Source organism: Brassica rapa, chromosome A09, assembly GCF_000309985.2.
Source record: "Brassica rapa cultivar Chiifu-401-42 chromosome A09, CAAS_Brap_v3.01, whole genome shotgun sequence".
NCBI lineage: Eukaryota > Viridiplantae > Streptophyta > Magnoliopsida > Brassicales > Brassicaceae > Brassica > Brassica rapa.
Window position 1 is genome coordinate 927686 of NC_024803.2, and position 15857 is coordinate 943542.

At 35.7% G+C, this 15857-nt stretch overlaps 3 protein-coding genes across 4 annotated transcripts; 2 read left to right on the forward strand and 1 right to left on the reverse strand.

The window, feature by feature from the left end:
• Positions 1 to 1129: 1129 nt before the first annotated feature.
• Positions 1130 to 1630, forward strand: LOC117128299. The gene has a single exon (XM_033280403.1). It carries the CDS (start codon positions 1130 to 1132, stop codon positions 1628 to 1630), a length of 501 nt encoding a protein of 166 aa, XP_033136294.1.
• On the forward strand, positions 1627 to 9187 carry LOC103836723 (protein NETWORKED 1C). Of its 2 annotated transcripts, XM_033278676.1 has the most exons (6): positions 1627 to 2283; positions 2369 to 4857; positions 4992 to 5028; positions 5110 to 5312; positions 5693 to 7827; positions 8075 to 9187. In XM_033278676.1, exons 4-6 carry the CDS (start codon positions 5210 to 5212, stop codon positions 9038 to 9040), a joined length of 3204 nt encoding a protein of 1067 aa, XP_033134567.1. In that variant the 5' UTR covers positions 1627 to 2283; positions 2369 to 4857; positions 4992 to 5028; positions 5110 to 5209; the 3' UTR covers positions 9041 to 9187. The 2 variants fall into 2 exon arrangements, with proteins under 2 accessions (XP_033134567.1, XP_009111262.1); XM_009113014.3 differs by lacking the exon at positions 4992 to 5028.
• On the reverse strand, positions 9089 to 15464 carry LOC103836724 (sulfate transporter 3.2). The gene is made up of 12 exons (XM_009113016.3): positions 14024 to 15464; positions 13554 to 13761; positions 12756 to 12927; positions 12242 to 12307; positions 12010 to 12123; positions 11530 to 11646; positions 11292 to 11418; positions 10220 to 10506; positions 9919 to 10109; positions 9735 to 9820; positions 9506 to 9582; positions 9089 to 9425 (listed from the first exon to the last, which is right to left on the reverse strand). The coding sequence occupies exons 1-12, from the start codon at positions 14337 to 14339 to the stop codon at positions 9234 to 9236; spliced, it is 1953 nt and encodes a 650-aa protein (XP_009111264.1). The 5' UTR covers positions 14340 to 15464; the 3' UTR covers positions 9089 to 9233.
• Positions 15465 to 15857: the final 393 nt, after the last annotated feature.

The window sequence follows — 15857 nt, forward strand, 5'->3', positions numbered from 1 at the left end:
TGAGTGACTTGTGATATTTGAGGGGATGTCTTTGTGGTCATGTTATCATTGTCACCATTATTGTCACCATTATTGTCACAATTCTATTTTTGGAGCTGTGAAACAAACAAGCATAAATTATTGGGTTCTCTATAATTATCCAGTGCAATAATAATTCCCAGAATTTACAGGCAGATATTAATAATTGGGTTTCAATTCCTATAGTTTATGATTCCACTTTTGTGGAACTATGCAGTGGCTGAATCTTTTCTCAATAAGTGCAATATCTTGTCATCAGAAGACCCTACCGAGGAGAGTACCTGGACCATATTCAATTATTCATTTTCGAAAACAAATTAAAAAATGTAAAAATCAACTTTGTTACCGTTGGATAAAATATCGGTTTAGACAGAGAGAGAGGAGGGAGAGAAAGCGATGTTAACATGTTCTAATTTTTTTTTTTTGACGTCAACATGTTCTAATTATTAGTACTAATTGTTGTCAATTTATTACACTTCAAGCATGAACATAAAATAATGTCACGTTAAGGTCTCTTAATTTGACTAAACTCGCTTTCAAAGGGATTATTAAATATGCGATTATGAACAGTAATTGAAGTTAGAATGTAAATAATGTAAACGGAGAAGGACATAATAGTCAAATGAATACATTGGAGGGTATTACCGTAATTTCCTCTCAGCAGAATCAATGAAGTAACAGTGCTACTTAAAAGGACAAATGCTCTGTTCATCTTCCCCTCTCTCTCATCTCCTTTCTCTCTAACCCCATTTCTCAGATCCGTAGGATCTTCGTGTGTTTTCACGGAGGCTTAAAAACTCTAAATAGATATTCTCTTAACAGATCGCTGATCCTCTAGTGTAAAAGAAATCATCTTTCTCTAATCTTCAGGTTCAATAGCCTTTTTCTACAGGTGAGTGATTACGTTTTGTTCCCTTTACAGTATCTGTTTCCCTGTATGTGATGATTAACTTTGTTTCCTCCATGTGTTGTATGGCCTTAAACTGTTTGCTTGCAGCTTTGGAGACGAGCTCAGATTCAAAGGAGTGAAGTGTTTTGGTTTTGATTAGATAAAAAAGTGATCTTGTTGGGGGTAGTTAAAGAGACAAAGCTTCTTGATTTAATCTCAAAAATGGAAACTCTCATCTTAGCTGAAGAACATTATTACGAGAAGAAACCTCCTTCCAAAACTTTCAGGCAAATCAACTGCAGAACGTTTCACTCCGGAGTTGGTTTGCTTCCAAGGCCACCACCACCAAAGAGAACAGCCTCTTCATCAACAACCAAAGGAGTTCACTTTCACTCTCCTCGTTCTCCCAAGTCAGTTTTGCCGTCTCTTAGAACCAGTCCCATCCCTATTACTGACGAAAGGAGAAGCCTTTCTTACTCTGAGCTGTGGGCAGGACCCACTTACTCCAACTCTCCCCCGCCCACTTCTGTTCCCATCCCCAAGTTCTCTCTCCGGGGAAAGAGGACGGTCTCTCTGACCTTCCCTGATGTTGATCTTCCTGAAGTTGCCAAGTCTGCTCCGGTCTCTCCAACCTCGTCTGGTGATGATAACCCTTTTAACAGTACTGTCTCCGCCACTATGACGCTGCGTCGCATGCTCAATATTGAGTTTGCAGATGCGTGAAGTCTTTAGGGGGAACAGGGGGTTTAGTTTTGTGGATATATGAATAAGGTGTTTTAGTCACCAAGCTGGTTTGAGTTTGTTTAATAGCTTTTCATGGAACACAGAGAGTTGGGAAGCAGTTAGTAGTTCTCCTATGCAGATTTGAGGTGTTACTAATGGTGGAGCAGGTGGTTATAGAGAAGACTTGATTCTTGGTTTAGCATATAGGATGGCTAAAAAGTTTACCAGTCTCTAACATATGGTGGTGGTGCACCTTTGTATAGTTTCTCTTTAGAGTCAGTCTTTGTCCCTTTGGCTTCTTTTCTTAAGTGGGTTAGATTAGCAACTAGGTTCCTGTTCTTATATATCTCTCCCTCCTTGTCCATACCCCTTTGTCTACTCTCATGCCTTTGAGTCTTATCTTTCTTCCTCTCTTTTGCGTTTCTGTCTAGCCTTGAAGATGTAAACCTTACTACTTCTGTTTACTGGTCTTCCTCTTCAGCTCTTTTCCTGATTTTTTTTTGTAAAGGAAGAAGGGAATAGGAAGTTCTTTCTTGTGACTTGTCTTAGAGTGTCTCTACTGGTAAAGATTCAATCCTGATGTAAGCTGATACTTCTTCTGAAGAAAAGATAGTCCTCAGGCTCTTCTTGATCCCGCCTAATCTGCTCACCATGTAAGTTTTGTAGCTCTCTTTAACTCTTAACATGTAATGAATCTGAATCTGCAGCTTTATATAAGTTTTTTGGGGTTTGTAACAGGGACCTATAGAAGCTGCTACTCCGCTCTGCTTTAGATGCTTCATCGTAGTTTCTTTGTCTCTCTACTATCTTTGGTTATGTTGCTATGTTACGCAGTGGCAAGTATTGTCTCTGTGTATGTATGTTTCTCGTCGTCTTTGTCTGTAGTTTGTGACAGTGTTGTTCACGTTTTACTATCTTGTATTGGGTTTTCAATGTTGAAGGAGATGTATCCCTTGTTCCCTGCAATTATTAGTATCATTCTGTATGGTTTTGTTTATCGTTCTCTATGGCTTTAAAGTCTTCAAATCAAATAATACTTCATAGCAACAAACAAGTTAGAAGGTAGTAGAAAAGGTTCATGTACAAGTGGCGATCTTTTGATGGACTATGCTTTTTACGCGAAAACTCTGTTATAGGCCCATTGGACTACCTTCAGTTCCTTAGTGGGCTTTTTGCTTTAGGTTGTATAACCTCATCACTACACAACTCCTTCAATCACTCGAGAGAAAACACAACATCATTACAAAGACAAAGCCATACAATGATATCAGACCGGAGGCAATATACAAGCAACCAACAGCTAGGAGAATTCTCTAAATGCTAAAAAGACAAAAATTTCATTACTTTTAGTTATGATGATAAGCTAAGGTTACCATTAGTGACAATGTTAAGAAATAGAGAGAGAGAAGAAAAACAAAAGAAATAGACGTTGGGGACCGACTAGAGAGAGGTTGTTAAAAGATGATCATTGTCTGAGAGTTCTATATATGTTTGGTTTCTGAGGAAACATGATGGTTCATTATTACTCTTGGGCCCAACCACAACAAGAAAGGAAACTTTGGTGGCATTTTCTTCCTTTTAGCAAATAATTATATTCAATGTATGAATACCGACAAGTTGATATGTCAAAGGGGCATATATTTTTATAATTATAAACTAATCAAGAACTATATGTTTTGGATAATATATTCAAAACATACAATGGAGATTTTCAAAACTGTGATCTAAAAAGGGGTGTTTGTAGAGTTGATTATCTCTTTAATTAAAAATCCATACGGTAGTGTAAAATGTCTTGTCTCTTTATTTTATTTTTGACAAAATGAATTAGTTGATAACACTTACAACCGGTGAATGGGTTAGCTACTGACTATAGTTATTGGTTATTACAAGCTATTTAAAGGCATGTGGTCAATGGCTTTTCACAATTAATTTAATCAAATATACGATTGAAGTAATTATAATACTTTTTGTCGATCTTCGAACGGTTGCCATCAAAAGTGGTAGCCGCTAGGTATATATATGCATACATATTTAATTTCTCCATTTGTTTAAAACTAGATTAATATTTGTGGACCATGTAAAATAATATTTGTGGACCGTTTTGTCTTTCCAGTAAACAGTTTTAAGTTTGGCCTATTTTTATATTCTAAGTCAAATTAAATTTCAGTAAACTTCAAAACGAATTTGAATGTTAAAAACTAACATTGAAACAAAACAAAATACTTCAAAAACTAAAAAAAAAATCAACTTAATAGTAGAACATGACTTCCATGACATGTATAGATTGCGCGTGGGTGTGGTGTGTCCAACGTGGACAAATATAAAAGTGTGGCGTAAGTGGCCCCCAAAGCTCGTCGTCTGATACGCATACGCGTCTCTGTGCCTTTGCCTTTTCCTTTTTCTGATTCTTTTTTTCCAAAAGATTCTCTCTTTTCCTCTATTTGTTTTAATTTAATTAAGCCAAAAGAGCAGCATGAGTTGTTTTATCCAATAAAATAAATTATTTGGTTCATATCCGCAAAAGATTTTAAACTAATTTTTTATCTATTAATACATATTTTAAAATATCAATTTAAAGTACGTTTTATATGAAAAGGTATGTTAAAAGGGTGGAAATAAATTTTACAGATTTTATTTTAATATGAAACTTATAAGAAGAAAAACTCCAACCTGCCATCTAATTTTGTACTATATTATAGAAATCTTGGTAATGTATAGTGTGTGAAATTTATAAGAAGAAAAAAATCCAACCTGCCATCTAATTTTGTGCAATATTTTATAAAACTTGATAATGTAGCATTAATTGTTTTTAAGAAAATTAATAGCACAGGCCTAATTCATGGCGTAAATTACCATTAAATTTTGTTTTAAATAAAAGCGTAAATTACATTAATCTAGGAAGCCAAATCTCCCAAGCAATCCCGAGAACACCATTTTAATACGTGCATAAAGGGTACTTTCGTCATCTACCATTTACATTTTTCATTCTCTCTCTCCTAAAGCCCATTTTAATAAACCTAAACACAAAAACTCTTTCAGAGAAACAGAGCATAAACGCCCGAGAGAGAAGGAGATCTACTCAACGAAGAAGAAGATATTATGCGACGAAGATGAGGAAGCCGAAGCTACACTGAGAGAATCTAAGAAGAGACTAAGCGCGCGTGCTCTTCCAAAAGCATCTTCGATCACACCGACGAGCGATCTCGATTCATTTTTGTGTTCTTGTGGTACGAACTCGACTTCATTGCTTCCCGATTCGTTAGATAGATCTCGATCATGGTTTTGGATATATCATGAATTATATAATTCATGTTTTCATGTGTGATCGTCTCATTTTCTGACTCGTAAACGTGTTCTGTAGGTTTGACTTAAGAGCATGAAATTCTATATATTATATGGTAATCATATCATATGAAAATCTCATTTCGTCTGCCTGTTTATTTATTCGACAATCTCTCTGATTTTTTGTATTTTTCCAGGAATATTTTTTAATAGGTTGTGAGAGAGCGTGAGAGGAAAGGAAGTTCGGTGTATACACACACACGTCTTCCTTGTGGTTTGTTTGTTTGTATTAAAAAAATGGAGGTTGTGGCAAAGAGTAACTCGAAACGTATGTATTCGTGGTGGTGGGATAGTCACAATACCCCCAAGAATTCTAAATGGCTTCAGGACAATCTTGCAGGTACGTATCTTGTTAATGGTATAGTCTTGAGAATTAGGGAGCTATTTATAAAAAAATTCAACAAATATTTTTTTAAAATAAATTTGGGAACATGCTTATGTTTATATAGTTTTCTTCAAAAAATTTTGGTGGTCTGCTGCAAATATTTCATTTAGCATGGTCCAAAACCAGCCATGAGCTTACGTTTTGTTTTGGCCTATGAAAGAGCATGATTGTCAAGAGAGACATCAACGTCTCAGAGCATCCGCATTGGAGTCTCTCACATAGTAAGAGACTCTTGATGCGGATGACCTTAGCTGTTATTGTATAGCTGATGATTTTTTTTTTAATTATAATATATGATCCACAAAAACATGAAAGTCTTTGTTCTTTTGACGCAGATATGGATAGTAACGTGAAGAAAATGATCAAGGTTCTCGAGGAAGATGCAGATTCTTTCGCCAGGCGAGCTGAGATGTATTACCGCAAACGTCCTGAGCTTATGCAACTGGTCGAAGAGTTTTACCGCGCGTACCGCGCATTGGCTGAAAGATATAATCACGCAACCGTCGTGATCCATAAGGCTCATCAGACTATAGCAGAAGAGCTCCCCAACCAAGTTTCCTTCATATTCGGCGATGAGTCTCATGCTGGTGCTGACGGTGACCCACAAACTCCGGATATGCGTCCTCCTATCCGAGCTCGAGGTGAAGACGATGTTCCGTTTGGGAAAGCAAGAAAAGGACTGAAGTTTGATGATGGAGATGAAACAGTTTCGGAATCCGAACGAGCTAGCAAAGCTGAGGCTGAAGTTGCAGCTTTAAAAGACTTCATCTCTAAAATGGAGGCTGAAAAGGAAGCCACCTTAGCTCAGTTTGAAAAGAACTTGGAGAGACTCTCGAACCTAGAATCCGAAATCTCTCGTGCGCAAGAGGACTCAGCTAGACTTAACGACAAAGCGTCGAGCGCAGAAGCTGAGATTCAAACACTAAGACAAGTCATTGAGAAGCTAGAGTCTGAAAAGGAATCCACCCTTGTTCAGTATCAGCAGTGCCTGCAAAGGATAGCTGATTTGGAAGAAGCGCATAAGGATGCTGGAGAAGTTGAAGCTGAGACTCTCGCCTTGAAGGAGAGCCTTGCTGACAAAGAAGCAGCTCTGGAGAATTACAGACAATGCTTGACAACAATAGCTAATTTAGAAGAGAGACTAAGGAAGGCTGAGGAAGATGCATGGGGTATCAACGAGCGGGCTGAGTTGGCTGGAGTAGAAGTTGTAAACTTGAAGCAAACTATCTCCAAACTGACTGAGGATAAAGAAGCTTCGGAGCTTCAGTACCAACAGTGTTTGAATATAATCGCGGATTTGAAATTAAAACTCTACTCCACCCAAGAAGAAACCAAAAGGCTTAGCAGTGAGTTGGAAGACGAAGCTGCTAAACTCAAATTCTCCGAGGAGAAATGCACTGTGCTCGAGAGGTCAAACCAGAATCTCCACTCGGAGCTTGACGGTCTATTGGAGAAACTGGGGAGTCAAAGCCAGAAGCTCACGGAGAAGCAAACGGAGCTGGTCAAGCTGTGGAGCAACGTGCAAGAAGAGCATCTGCGTTTCCAGGAAGCTGAAACCGCGTTTCAAACGCTGCAGCAGTTGCACTATCAGTCTCAAGAGGAGCTAAATAACTTAGCTGCGGAGCTTCGGAGCAAGTCCCAAATCATCAACAACTTGGAGAAGAGAAACAACGAGATGCATGAGGAGATTCAGCAAGCCAAGGTTGAATCTCTCTCTTCGGTAGCATCAGTGAAGAGTTTGCAAGAGGATGTCTCGAGTCTAAAGCAAACTATACTGAAGCTTGAAGCGGAAGTTGAACTAAAGCAGCAAGAGATGTATTGTCTTAAAGAGGAAAACTCAAACTTAAGAGAATGTAATGAGACCGAGAAGATTGCACTTGTGGAGAAGCTTGTTGAGAAAAACCATGCGCTGGAAAACTCTATCTCTCATTTGAATATTGAGCTGGGAGCAGCCAAAGGAAAGCTCAAGACCTTGAAGGAAGCTTGTCAGTCACTCTCCGTAGAGAACCACCACAGCGCCATTGAGAAACTAGTCCTCGTTGAGTTCTTCCGACAGGTTAAATCAGAAGCTGAGAAGAGCACGTCGAGGAAGACTATTGATAAGTTGATAGACGCAGAAACCGAGAATCTGCAGCTGAAGAGAAACCTCCTCTCCGTTAGATCAGCCAAAGATCGTTTAGAGGATCGGTTACGTGAGAAGGAGAAGGAGCTTGAGGAAATCAAAACGGAGGTTTTGAAAGAGAGGTGTCGAGTTGAACTGTGGGAGTCTCAAGCTGCAACGTTCTTCTGCGATAAGGAGGTCTTAGCAGTACATGAAACGTTGAATAAAACAATGACTCATGAGGTCGCTGAAGCTTACAACGGTCTTAAAAGTAGAAGCGTGGATGTGGACAAGCGTAGAGCTATTGTCTTGTTGAACGAAAGCATTAGATCTTTGGAGGATTATGTTTTCGTTAATGGACCTTCAAAGGTAAATCTATCTTATCCATTTATAAAGTTAGTTAATAAACACGTTAATGGACCGGTTCAAAATATAACACAAATCGATAAAATAATAAGCTAATATTTTTTAAAAAAATACTATGCAAATATATAGTCTCTACCAACAACATTATAAATTAATATTTTTTATATATAAATTTTATATAAATACAAACAAATCATTTTAACTGTATTTTGATGAATCTTATTTAAACTGGTCTCATCTCTCTTACCAGGGTGCTGATTCAAAGAATGAATCCCTCAAGGTGGAAGATATGTGTCTAAGAATCAAAGCTATTGCAGAGGCGATAACGGAGAAGGAAAAGCTTTTGCTCCTTGAGAACTCAAACGCATACTCTATGCTCGAGACAGCGTTGAAACAAGTCAAAGAACTAAAAACCGTTAGTAGTGGTGGTGGTGGGAGAAGCATGAGGAAGCTGAGCGGCAAAACTCGGAAGCAGAGCAACGAGATAGAGGTCGTTGTAACGAAAGATATAGTCCTTGATCAAACTTTTGATGGATCATCGTACGAGATCACTAGCAAGAAAGACACCTTGGAGCTTGATAGCCACAGTTTCTTCGAGTTAAAGCCTGTGAAGACACACAAGACAGAGACAGCGGTGAAAGTGAAAGCGAAAGGTAAGTCTTTGTCTGAAGAGTCGTTGGTTGTTGATAAGCTAGAGATTTTCGACGGGTTCATGGATCCGAACGTGGAAGTGAACATGAGGAAGGTGTTAGAGAGGCTCGGTTCGGATTTGAAGAAGCTGGAGAATCTTCAGATCACTGTGAAAGATTTAACAATCAAAGTGGAAACAGAAGAGAGTGAGGAGTACGCGACGATCAAAGGTCAGCTTAAAGAAGCAGAGGAGGCGGTGGAGAAGCTGTTCAACGTGAACGAGAAGCTGTCCACGAAGGTGGAGTCAGAGAAGGATGTGAATAGAAGCAGGAGGATCTCGGAACACGCGAGGAGAGGTTCAGAGAAGATTGGGAGGTTACAGTTGGAGATTCAGAGGATTCAGTTCTTGTTGATGAAGCTTGAAGGAGAGAAAGAGAGTAAAGCTAAGTCTAAGGTCGCAGATACTAAGTCTAAAGTTCTTTTAAGGGATTACATCTATGGTGGATCGAGAAGCGTGACGATGAAGAAGACGACGAAGAAGAGGACTGCGTTCTGCGGCTGCGCTCAACAGTCGACGTCTCCGTGAAGGTTATTGTTTTACTTCACTCGCAAGTAAAAGAAACAAGTTCTCATGTGAAAAAAAGTTTAATTTAACAGCGTTATGTTTTTGAACGCAATAGTAGTAAGTAGTGAAAATTTGAATAACAGACAGACTCTTAGCTTTTCGACTTTATTCTTGGTGAAAATATATTAATGTGAGATTTTAATTTGTAACCATCTTAAACGTTGTTGAATTCCGGTACACCGGAGATTTTCTCCGGTGAGTCCGGTTTAGCTGTGTGGAGCATGTAATCGCAGGCTGTGACGGCTTCTGCTACCGTGAGATGAATCCAGTCTTTGCCGATGGTCTCTATGAACTTGGACTTGCTTAGCTTCTTCATCAACTCTGCTCCTGGGTTTGCTATCACTAGCTGAGAATTTAGAGGACCAAAATGTAAAATCAATAGATGTTTGGGGACTTAATCTGAAAGGAAAAAGTTGAAGGACTAACCTTGAGGTCTCTTCGTCCTAGTATTTTGTTGACTTCCTCAAGCATGCTTATTCCACTCGTGTCGATGTTCCCCACAGCTAGAAATCATATAACATAGTGTTACATGTTAAAATCAAGATTAAGATGTTTCATAGTTTGGATCTAACGTTTAAACTGAAAAAAACTTATATGTCAACTTATTTATGCATAATGGTTTTAGAAACTCAAAATTAAGCAATCAATGTCTAACCACTCAAATCAAGTATGATGTATTGTAGACTGTTTTCTTCACTCTTTCCCAGTTTCTCTTCCTCCTCATCGATCCACCTTCCAATTCTAGCAAAACATTGAACATAAACACAACATTTATAGATGTGATACACGTAAGAATAGCTAAGATTTGATAAATTATTATAAAGTAAATAATAATAAACCTATCTCGCAAGTAGCTAGAGTTAGCGAAGTAAATAGGACCATCGATATGGAGAATGATGAGACCAGAGAGAGTAGTGGCTTGAGGATACTGTTCAATATTCCTAAAGATCTCTGTGTTCTGAATCTTTCCCATTAGATATATCTTTGGTCTTCCCACGAACAACAACAACCTTAGCACTGATATTCCCACCTGCATTATATTTTCATGTTTTTGCATATATAAACATGTATTTGTGATGTAATTATTGCATTATTCTATGTTATTAAATGATGTAGTCACGTAGAGGAAGTTATACGTACAGAGAGGATGAGACCAATCTCAATGGTACCAAAAACGACGCCGAGGAAAGCAGAGAGACAAACGAAGAAATCGAACTTGTCGAGTTTCCAAAGATGCATGGCTGCTTCGTAGTCAACGAGTCCAAGCATGGCGGCGATGATGATAGACGACAGAACTACTAACGGCGTATAAAAGAATAATGGCGTTAAGAACAGTAATGTTACTGCTACTGCAACCGCCATCACCACGTTTGATACCGCCGTTTTGCAACCGGCGTTGTAGTTCACCGCGGAACGTGAAAACGGTCCTACATTGAAATTATTTGTGTTTTTTTCATTATTATTATGCATTGTTCTGAAAAACTTTATATAGGTGCAGCTGTTTACACACACTTAAACGGACTGGTATCATTAAAATAATAATAAATGAGCAGAAACAAAAGAAAAGTTTTTTTTTTCAAAAGAAAAGAATTTTATTATTACTTTTGCTCCTTATCAATTTTGATAAAGAATATTTTTATTCCAAATTTTTTTAAGAAAATGAGAAAGTACTATCTCTAACAAAAATTATTCATAAATGGTAAAAATATTAAGAAATTAATAGAAATTTACTATTTCTATTAACTAATTCTTTTTGTCACCATTTAGAACCTAGATTTTACATGGTCATTATTTTTTCTAGACGGTCTAAAAATTATTAAAAAATATAAAATTATTATTTGTAAATTAGTTTAATTAATATATTGTATTATAAAATTTATGATGATAAATAAAAAATTCTGTTATTTTTAAATTATGGAATCTCATACTATTATTTAATATCATTTAAAGAGTAAATAAAAAATTAGTTTTCTTTGATTCAACATCCGTTTAGGCTTTTTTTTTTGAACTGTCCGTTTTCTTAAACACTGTTATTAGGGACCCCTTTTATTATGTATTGTTATACGTATAATCATCATTTGACCACCTTGGTGTTTGTATTAGTAAAAAAGAAAGAAAAATAATTACACAAGAGAAATATTCAACTTGCACCAACTCTTTCTGATAAGTTAATTATATCCTAATAAACTGAAATTGAAAAATTGAATGTTACCGGTAGTGAGATAGCAAGAGGAGAAGGAACCAAAAATGTTCATCATCCCAAATGCAATCATCTCTTTGTTACCATCTATGTTGTAATTCTTATACATTGCAAAGCTTCTCCCCACTGCAATTCCTTCCTATTTATAGATAATTTGAGTAGAAGTAATTACAAGCAATTAAAGAATATATATAGAGAATTTGGATTATATATATAAAAATAAATAGTCAATATTTTATGAAATACTCACAGCAAGAGCTAGGACTCCAGTGATAATGCCGGTTTTAAGAGCCAGCGTGACATAAGGTGACGTGAAAACCAGATGTGTGATGGACGGTGGATTAATCCCTTTCTTTAATTCTCCAATCTACTCCCACAACAAACAATAATATTAGTAGTACATTAGCATTTGATCTCAATCATGTCTCTCAGGCTATTTTTTTGTATGCATTGACATGATCGAAACAAAGTAATAATATAAAACATTTTCTATTGTTTCATAAAGTATTAGTTTGCAGTGATAAAGCCAAAAAACAATTTCGCTTGCGTTTAGTACAATATGTTTTAAGCTGCAGTTTCATTTTTTTTTTTTTAAAGCTATAAGTGTTAAATATAACGCTAATTAACGCATACGCAAATAAATAACTAAACCTAATAGTACGTTTTTGCCGCATGTGCTAGACTAAGAGATAGAGAGAGAGAGAGAGAGAGAGAGAGAAGAAAGACGTACAATTTGGATGCCATGGAACTGGGCATGGAGGAAGTAAACGAAGAGGCTTCCAAAAATGACAGAAACAAGTGGAGCCATTGCAGATATCCAGAATAGCTTTGGTCTCTTCTTGCTCTTCAGTTACATTAATCATTTTGTTATATATTATTTAAAGTACACATACATGATAATGAAGGTATATACTAATATACGTGTTTATTTATTATACATTAATGAAGAAGTTAAAACTTACAATGTACTTGGTTGTAAGAAGGAAAAAGAGGAAGCAACACCCTAGTATTCCACTCTCCCATCTCCACTGCATATATTTTAAAAATGATACATTATGTATTACTATTTTAGTTCCGACCATGTTTCTGTATAAATTAAATGATTATGTAAGCAAAATCGTTTAATTTGCATTTTTAAGCAAATGAAAGGAATTTAAATCGGTCGGTACAATAATGACAAAACATCCCGTGAACAATAACAACAATAATGCCTCATCCACTTGCAATCTTAAAATGGTAAAAAGATCAAAAATTAAATTTTATATCTTAGAAAACCACTGATTTAGAGAAACAACGGATGATATCACAGATCTTGGACACTAATCAAGAGAATAACCCCCCGTGAATAATGTAATTTATATATATGACACCAATTAATTACCTAATAAATGTAGCTGCACAGTTTTAAATTAACTAAAAATGCTAACCAATAAAATTTGAAGGTTAAGTTAATGGGAAGAAAGTGATGAAACGAACCATATGAGACTGAGAAAAGATGGAACGAAGAACGGAGACGACATCAGTGGAATGGGTGAAGTGACTGAGACCAAGTAATCCTTTCAGTTGTTGTAGACAAACCACCGTCGCTGCTCCAGCCATGAACCCTATGATCGCCGCGTGCGACAATATCTCCACCAAGAATCCTAACCTTTGTTTTTTTACATTCAGTAAATTTCATTAATTTCTTAGAAAATACTATACCACTGTTTAGGCTTTTATATTAATTCAATGTTTTATTATTAAATTCCTTCACGTGAAGTTTGTTATTAATATTATCATACTCTGACATGTTTTCATCAAAATCGAATATGGATCATTCCCTTATCTTTATGTTTATACTATGCATGGACTATCAAATCTCTATTCTCATAGTTCAAAAAGAATCTCTATTCTTTATTTATGCTTATAAGAAAATCAAAAGATCATGCACGAGGCAAAAATATTCAGAAAGTCAAGACAAGGTGGAAAATGTTCATTTCTCACTTTTTATTAAGGCTTTTTACTATGTCAGAGCATTAATTAATAATATAACATCAGAACTGTGCCAAACATAAAATTAATAATACTGTAATTCAAGAAAATAAGAATATTAATACTATATACTATATAGACTCACATTCGATAGGTAATTTGCGATGCTTGTTTTAATTTAAGTAAATGATGATTTCATGATATAAAATACATTAATAGACATCATATTTTTTCATGTATATAAGTCATGTTATTGTTATTTTCAAGTAATGTTTATAAGTATGGTTTGGGGTATTAACTAACCGTAAGAGGCCAAGGCAGGTTTGCATGAGTCCGGCGAAGAAAGTGGCGGTGAAAGCTAAGTGAAGGTAAAGTTTTGGATTCTCCACCGCGCTTACCTCTTTTCCCAGCATTGCCGCCGTTAACAGCGACGCCACCGCTACTGTACCCACCGCTAAATCTTTTGAACTTCCCATTATCGCGTAAACCATCGGCGGCACGAAGCTCGAGTCTACATTTCCATACATATATTTAGATATTTTGAGTATGTGCATATAGTAGATTTCATATAGACTAATGTTAAAAACAAATCTACCGGTAAAAAAACACACAATATACCAAACCAAAACCAAAGTGAGTTTTAATTACTCAGACCAAAAGTAATTTGAAACCAAAACTGAATAAGTCGTTGTAATACTAGAGTTCTTAAATAATTAATTAAGAAACTCTTCTTTGTAATATGAAATAAAAACTATAAGAAGAAGAGAACGTACAAAGACCAAGGATTGGAGGGAGATTAGCGAGTTGAGCATAGCTAATCCCTTGAGGAATAGCAAGACTTGCTATCGTGATCCCTGAGATAACGTCTGATTTCAAGTAGTTCAAATTGTAACCACGAGCCCATTCCAAGATCGGGAACACGTGTCTCAACACTAACTCGATCTTTTTCGACGTTTTCGATTCGTTCCTGATTTTTCGGAACGGATCGTCGGCGAAAAGGATTTCATTGAGAGTGTTCTTTAGTGATTTCAAGAAAGGTTGTGGTGGAGGGGTTTCTACTTGGGGGTAATGTAATGCCCTTTTGCACATATTCTTGTATTTTCTTTGCTGTGAAGAACTTATGGAATGAGACTGATCAAAAGCAAAGTCTCATTTGTATTCGAGTGTGATGAGAAGAGAGGAAGATGTGGTTTTTATAGAAAAGGAGTCAAGAAACTTCATTTTTTTCATTTCCACAGGGACCCACAATGATTATTGGTTTTTTGTTTTGTTAACTATATATTATGTGAATAGCAAAGGAAAAACTTTATGCTACGTACTTTCTATTAATAACTTAAGGTATTAGCGTTAGAAATATCTTCCATATTACGTAAAAATAAGATCCAGATTTTCACATTATTTTATTTCTTTTGGGTACGATTGTATCTTTTTTTCTACAGCTTAAACTTTGTTATAAACTTAGATATATATTACCTTTTGTTAGATATTTTGAAATGGCAATTAGAAGCTATTTCATGCACTTTTAATCTAAACCTACTTGTTTTTTCTCACATTACGTTACAACTTTGACGTACAGAGGCATCCAAGGAGATGTTTAGACTTATACGGAAACAATTGCATAAGAAAATCGTTAAATAATTAAGAGACATATGATTAAAATGAAGCAGCAGCACGAGCTGTTACAAGACTTCCCAATTTGGATCGATCATTCTCGTTACCATTATTTTCTTTTTGTCGATTTGCATTTGGAGCATTTCAGAATTCAAAACATTCGCTTTCCTTTTCTTCAACACACAGCTCGAGGCTTCCCATGTTTTACTCTTTTTTTTTGCACATACAGAAAGTGTTTTACATCACATATTTTATATGTTTTGTTTACTGAAAAAACATATTTTATATGTTTATATTACTTTTAATTTACAACTAATATATATTTACATTACATGTAAAAATAGTAATGCGGATGCTTATATTTATATTGATTAGTTAAAATTCAACTTCTATCAGTGATATTTATAAATAGTTATATTAATGTTAAAACTGAATATAATAGTGTATATATATTTATAATAGTGGAGTTATTTAGGAAAAATATTGTTATACCAACATGTCAATAGTTATAATAAACAAAAAAACGAGTTCAAAATCAATATTATTGAATTCAGACAATTAAATTCTAATATCAAAATAGTACACTTAACAAAAAAAATTAAAGAGAAACATATATACTACTTTTTTCTTAAACAAACAAGATCGTCTACATCCAAACTCCATACTCCAAGTTAGAAATCTAAACTATAAATCCTAAAGCTTAATTATATAGTTTTGAAGGATTTAGTTTAAGTTATCCCATTTCTTTTTCTTTTGAAAAAAAGTCTAACCCTTCCCGTGAATGTCCTTTAGCTACACTACACACATACTTTGGCATTTTCGTTTACAATCGTTTCTTGATCCACTGTTTCTGTTTTCTGTGTTCCCTATATTATCACATGGACATGTGAAGCTTAACCATGAATATATACAAACAACACTTTCTTATTTATAATTTTTGTTAAAGATCACAAAGCCTTGATTACCTCATCCTCCTAATCATTATCTTTGCAAGCC